Source organism: Pseudopipra pipra, chromosome 13 (genome assembly GCF_036250125.1).
Source record: "Pseudopipra pipra isolate bDixPip1 chromosome 13, bDixPip1.hap1, whole genome shotgun sequence".
Classification (NCBI taxonomy): domain Eukaryota; kingdom Metazoa; phylum Chordata; class Aves; order Passeriformes; family Pipridae; genus Pseudopipra; species Pseudopipra pipra.
This window is the reverse complement of record NC_087561.1, coordinates 20,700,985-20,706,984: the sequence shown is the minus strand read 5'-3', so window position 1 is coordinate 20,706,984 and position 6,000 is coordinate 20,700,985. Positions and strand designations below refer to the sequence as shown.

Below are 6,000 nucleotides of genomic sequence, written 5' to 3'. Positions count from 1 at the left end.
CGACCACCTCCGAGCGGGGCCGCCCCCTCCCTCCCCTTCCTCCTCCTCCTCCTCCTCCCACCGACCGGCCCCGAGCCCCGCCGGCCGGACCCGCACCAGAGCCCTCGCAGCCGCGGGGCTGGACGGGGGGAACCGGGCCGGGCTGGGCTGAACCGAGCAGGGCCGGGGGGCAACCGGACCGGGGAAAACAGAGTCGAGCTGCCCCGAGCCGAGCCGCCCCATGCCGTTCTACCGCCGGTGCGTGGCGGTGCGGGTCCGGCCGACGGGGCCGCTGACCGAGCTGCGGGACACCTGCAGCCTGGCGGCCCTCGCCCTGCTGCGGCAGCTGGCCGAGCTCTGCGGCCACTCGGTCGCCCTCCTCGGGGACATCGAGGGTCACCTGCGGGCGCTGGCCCGCCGCGCCGCCCACCTGCACCGCCGCACCGCCCGCCTGCAGGCGCTGCTGCGGGGCCGCCCGCTCCGGGCCGCCGCCACAGGTAAGGGGTCCCCCACCGTGGGACGGCGGGTCCTGCGTGCCCCAGCCCGGGAGGTGCCACCGTTACGGCCGCTTTCCGCTCCGAGGGGTCCTGCTCCCTGCCCCAGTGCCGGAGGGCTGCGCTGCTGCTCCTCCGATGTGGTCCCTCTACGTCCCCGCCCCGGGCGGGTGATCCACGCCGGCTCCTTCTGTCCAAGCCCATCATCCCTGCTCCATCAGCAGGGAGGCTCTGGGGGAGCGGCGTAGGGGTGGCGATTCCCCCCACCAAGGCCTATGGTGCCAATGGTCAGGGCACTGTGCTGGGCTGGGGCATTAGGGTGAGACCAGGACAACCCCATACCCTTTCCCTCTGCCCAGCCTTTATTTCTCTGCTCACAGTGGGCATTTTCCAGGCTGCTGTCCAAGGGCATCTCATGCTGCATCCCCAATTACCAGGGGCTGTTTTGGGAAAGCAGGGACACTGGGCTGCCAGAGCTCGTTCTTGCCAACCCTACACTGTACCTGCCTTGGGGGCTTCACCCTATTCTGGGGCAGAGGACCAAGGGCCCTGTCCCATCCAGCGCAGGACAGTTTTTGCTCAGGGTGTTGTGTGTCCAGCGTATATGCTGGGTTGTTGCTCAGGCATCCTGTCGGCTCATCCCCTCTCCTGGCAGCCAGCAGGGTTCGGGTTCCCTTGGACTGCTTCCACTTCCCATTCCAAGCATTTTGGTCTGGCACAGGCTGCTGTGCAGGGTCAGGAGCAGGCAGCCCGTTTCAGAAGAGTTTAAAACAAGCTCGTTTTGGATTTGTTTATAGAAGTTTATTTTAAAGGCTTTGCGGGGCGGGAAGGGCAGTGGTGCTCCAGCACGTTCCCCCGAAGCGCCGCGCGTTTCCCAGGCCCTTGGCAGACCGTGCGCCTCCGCTTTCGGCAAACCCCGAGCAAGGGCTCCCTTGCTGCTCCGTCTGCCTGGAGCCATGGGAAATGACTGCCAGACCCTCGCAGCATGAGTCCCGGATGCCGGGAGTGAGCAGAGCACTCAGCCTCGGCCTGGGAGCCACACCGCTCCTGCAAATGCTGTGAATTTGTCATTAGGGTAAGAAGAGGCACCCATTGTCCTGTGAATCAGCCAGGACAAACGAGGGGTTTCACCCGAGCTGACCCGTGTACAGCACCAGTGCTGTGCCAAACCTGGCAGCATCATCACTGTATGTGCTGGACGTCTGCTGGAGGACGAGCTGACCATGCCGGTGACCAGATGGTCCCTCACTGCCTGTGTCTGGCCAGCACATTGGGAATGCTCCAGGTGGCCACAGGAGGGTTGTGTGTGTGCCACCATGGTGGCAGGGGCACAGTGTGTGGGGACAGCAGGAGAATGGCATGGGAGAGATGGTGTGAGGGACAGTGAGGGAGACAGTGGTGAGGATTGTGTGGGGGACAGTGGGGGGATGGCTGTAGCTGTTGCTGTGGGCAGGTGGGGTGTGTAGCCCCAAGTTTTGCATTCAGCTAAGTCCATCCACCTGGAGTTTCTTGTGGGGCAACACCACAGGTAGCTGCAGGTGTGTGCATAAGGCAGCAGCAAAGCGTCCTCCCGTGCTGTGGCTCCTCATTAGATCCATGAATATGCATGTATGCAGATGTGCTGGGCTGGCTCAGAGCCTGGGTCAGAGGTGTGTCACATGATAAAAATGCTGTGCTTTATCTTGTGGGAAGAGTTGGGCAGTGTGAAGCAAGAAGAGCTGAGCCCACCACACCTCCCCTTCATCCCTGCTTGGTGGCACAGGGGCTTCAGGGGTTCATTTCACCCCGAACCCTAAGGGGAGCACAGCCCACCCACCTGCCTGCCTTCTCTTCATCCATCCACCACTACTGTTCCACAGCTGGTGGGATGTTGGAGCCTTCAGTGTGACTGAACCCTTTACTTAAGGAAAGAACAGAATTACAACAGGTATTTCACTGGCTGTTTCTTTTTCTAAGTGACCCAGCATTGGCCCATGGTGGATCACATCTCAGGGAGACGAGAATTCTATGTGAGCCCCGGGCACGGTGGGACAGCTGACACTGCCCAGGGCTGTGGGAGAGCACTTCCCACTGAGGTGCAGCACAGCAGGGTCTCGAGAGTGAGGACCAAGTGCTTAACAACACCCCACACTGGGTTTGGGGTTTATTTTCACCTTGTTTTCATTTCCTGAAGAGGATCCAAGAGAGGCAAAAATCACATTTTCCTCTTAAACCAGAACGGAACCCCAGTGTCTTGTACTTGGGAGATGCAGGGGAAGATCACCTGGGACCAGTTATGCCCTGGTGCAGCCTCTACGCAGCCAGCGGGGTCTGGGTGGCTTGTCACAGCTTGCCTGGCCAGCTTGCAAGGACAGAGATGGATCAGGCCAGAGAGCCAGGAAGTGCCATCCCTCCTGGGCAGGGCTGGAGACAACACCAGCCCAGCACCAGCTGCAGCACCTTCTTGCTGCAGACCCAGCACTTGCCTTTTGCTCCTCTGATACCACATGATGGGGACCAGAGACTTCTTGGGAAGTGGGAACGCTCCAGGTGTTACCAAAGTCCAGCCATGGGGCAGGCAAGGCACAGGGAGAGGCTGCTCAGCCCCCACAGATGAGCTGGCTCCAGCTCCTATTGGCCCACAGTGGTTTACCCTTCCAAAGGATGGTCCTTGCGCCGCTCCAGCTCCCAGGTTTGGGCATCCTCAGCTGAGTCAGGAGTCTTTGCCTGGTTTTGGATCCTCATAAACAGGTTTAAACACATCCTAAAGCTGCAGGTCCCCTCACCCTGGCTGGGGAGCTCAGGTCACTGCTGTGCAGCAGGAGGTGTCCATTGGTCTTGCCAGAGGCTGTGAGCTGGTGGGAGTTGCCTCATCCTCCTCATCGGGAAGGGGAGATACCAGTGGAGCGGTGTTGCTGCCAGATGAAGGACTCGCACGGCGAAGGGCTGGGAAAACGCTTGTCCGACAAGGCAGAGTGGCTGTTTCCAGTGTGATACAGCAGCCAAGGACTGTTGGATTCCTCTGTTCTTATTCACCAAAAGTGGTGGGAGTGGGGAGGATACATACCTAGCCCCGGGAGCTGGGAGAATCCCTCATCCCTTGGTGCAGGGACCTGAGGATGCCACATCCGAGTGTGAGGTCCCACTGCAGCCAGGACAGAGCAGGGACCAGGCTCCCCGTCCCACTCTCCTTGGCACAGCCATGTCCCAGAGGGTGACACACACAGGCATGGCTCAGCCCTCCCCCCTCGGGACCCTGCAGCTCCAGAAATAAATCTCAGCAAAGCAGAGGATGGGGCTGGCGCCGAGAGCTATTCAAGCAGCAGTCCCTGAAGAGCTGCGGGACGGTTCTCTGGAAGGAACCCTGGGCTGTGCTGGCAGGAGCAGCTGTTTACTGCTCCTGCTGAAATGTTCAGTGTTCCCATCCTCTGACCTCCCAGCCTTCCTTGAAATCAGCCGTCGAGATAGACAAAGCCATCGGCCAGCCAAGGCTGCTGCCCCCTGCACCCTCTGCTCAGCTCTCCCATTGCTGCGCTGCCACAGACATTTCCCCCCAGATCCTGCCACTGGATTAAAAAAAAAAAAATGAATGAAAGAAAGAAAAATACCCTTGCTGACATGCTGGAGTTTACTGCCAGGCTGGAGTGGTTGGTCTGTCCTTTGGTCCCCCAGGACAGAGGACAAGGGTTGCAGCCGTGACTGCAGTCCCAGGGCTTACCCACGTGGACCTGCCTGAGCCTCACTGCTCCATTTTGGGGGCCAGGCTGCTGAGTCCTCCTCCTCTGACTCTGCAGCTGCCCTCATCAGCACCTGTCCAGGGGGTCAGTGCCCTTCAAGTCAGAACAAAGTGCTAGGAGTGGTGCTGGGCTCTCACTGCAGAGCCACAGAAAGGAGATGTCCCATATCAAGGGGACAAGAAGGGCCAATTTGGAGTGAGATGTGGCCTCAGTCCATCCTGATGCTCTCCTCCCCTGCAGCCCTGACTCGCTGTGGCCGTGACCACCACTGGAAAGGGGCATTCGGAGCCTCCTTGGCCACCAGGACGGGCTGTGGCCAGTGTCGGGTGAGGCTTGCTCGCCCCAGAGCAGTTCTGAAGCCCCACAGTGGTGCCGAAGTGGCTTATGGGGGTCTCCCCCCATCCCCCTGCCGGGAGCCCAGCCCTGCTCATCCCAGCCACAACCCGCTGCAGCCTCCTCTGCAGGGCAGAGCAGCTCCCAAAACCCTCCCAGACTTCCAAGACGTTTTCTCTGCCTGCATTTCTCCGAGCCAGCGGTGATTTCAGCATCGGAGGGGCGAGCGCAGCTCCCCAGGCTGCTGGCGTGGGCGGGAAGCGGGATGCTGACCAAGGCTGGATGGTTGGCTCGGCTGCCGGAGGAGGGGGAGCGGAACCGCACCCTCCCCTTAACAGGAACCGTCTGCCGAGCGAGAGGTGGATGGATGGATAACGCACGGCTCCCACCAGCCTTGCTCTGGCCGACAGCCGTCCTCGGCAGCGGGCTGACAGCCAGTCCCCGAAAATATGTGCTACAGGCAGCACGGGGGCCAGGACACCCCAACCCTGCTGCCAGTAGCTCCCTTCACTGTTGATGTTCCTGCAAGAAAGGGGCAGCCCTGGCTGGGCTTTGTCACCCTCCATGGTCGCAGTTCCCCCGCAGCCCCCCTGCCCGTGGGTGTGGGGTCCCTGCAGAGCCTGACCATGCTCAGGGGGACACGCAGGACATCCTGAGAGCTGATATTGAGGATGGCATCTCCAGTTCGTTGCTGCAACCTCTCTTCCTCCCTCTTGGGGTTTTGTTGGGGCCAGGATTCCTGCTTGAATGGACCCAAATCTTGATTCAAAAAAAAGCATTTTCAGCCTTGGGTGGTGTTTTGGAAGGATTCATGTGAGAGCTGAGCTGGTGACCTTGCTCAGGAGCTGGGCTGTGGCCCTCAGGGACAGTAGGTCCCTTGGGGACAGCAGGTCCTCAGGACCCCCATTACCCAGTAAGAAGTGCATGGAAGCAGGAGGGAATACGGCCGCCGCTGTACCCTCACAGCCTCACAGACCCCTGGTGTTCCTGATTCCTCCTGCCTGGGCCAGTCCCTGCAGAGTGAGCTTAGAAGAAACTTCACAAGTACCAGTGTTCCTGGCTCCTCTTAGGAAGCACTTACAGCATCACATTGGCTGGGAATATGGCAGCACTTACGGACCAGGAACATGGATTGGCTTCAACTATGTGTCTCCTTGGAGCTTGCGTCATCCTAAAGCAGCATGCGGGATGCGTTCACCTCCATGTGGAAGCAAGAGCTGGAGTGTGCCTTGGCAGCCAGTTCTCCAGCTGCAGGGAGCTCCGTGGTGCTCAGAAGAAGCAGAGCTGGGAGTGCAGGATGGTTCCCCATGGCACCTGCGCAAGTTATCCGTGCAGCGAGGTACCAGTGGCTGGGGGGGGGCTGAGCGTTGGAGAGCAGGTGACCCCTGGCAGGGGAGGAAACCAGCAGTCCCTTGGGGACAGGTACCCAGCTCTCAGCACAGTCTGTGCTCACCGGGTGCCCAGCACCGTGCCCTCTG

At 60.4% G+C, this 6,000-nt stretch overlaps 1 protein-coding gene across 1 annotated transcript in view; it reads left to right on the top strand.

Moving 5' to 3' along the window:
* Nucleotides 1-205: 205 nt before the first annotated feature.
* Nucleotides 206-6,000, top strand: part of NHSL2 (NHS like 2) — a 29,508-nt gene continuing 23,713 nt past the window's right edge. The window contains exon 1 of the mRNA XM_064670355.1: nt 206-476. Within this exon, the coding sequence (XP_064526425.1) occupies nt 221-476 (256 nt within the window). The 5' untranslated portion in view covers nt 206-220. The remainder of the gene's footprint in view (nt 477-6,000) is intronic.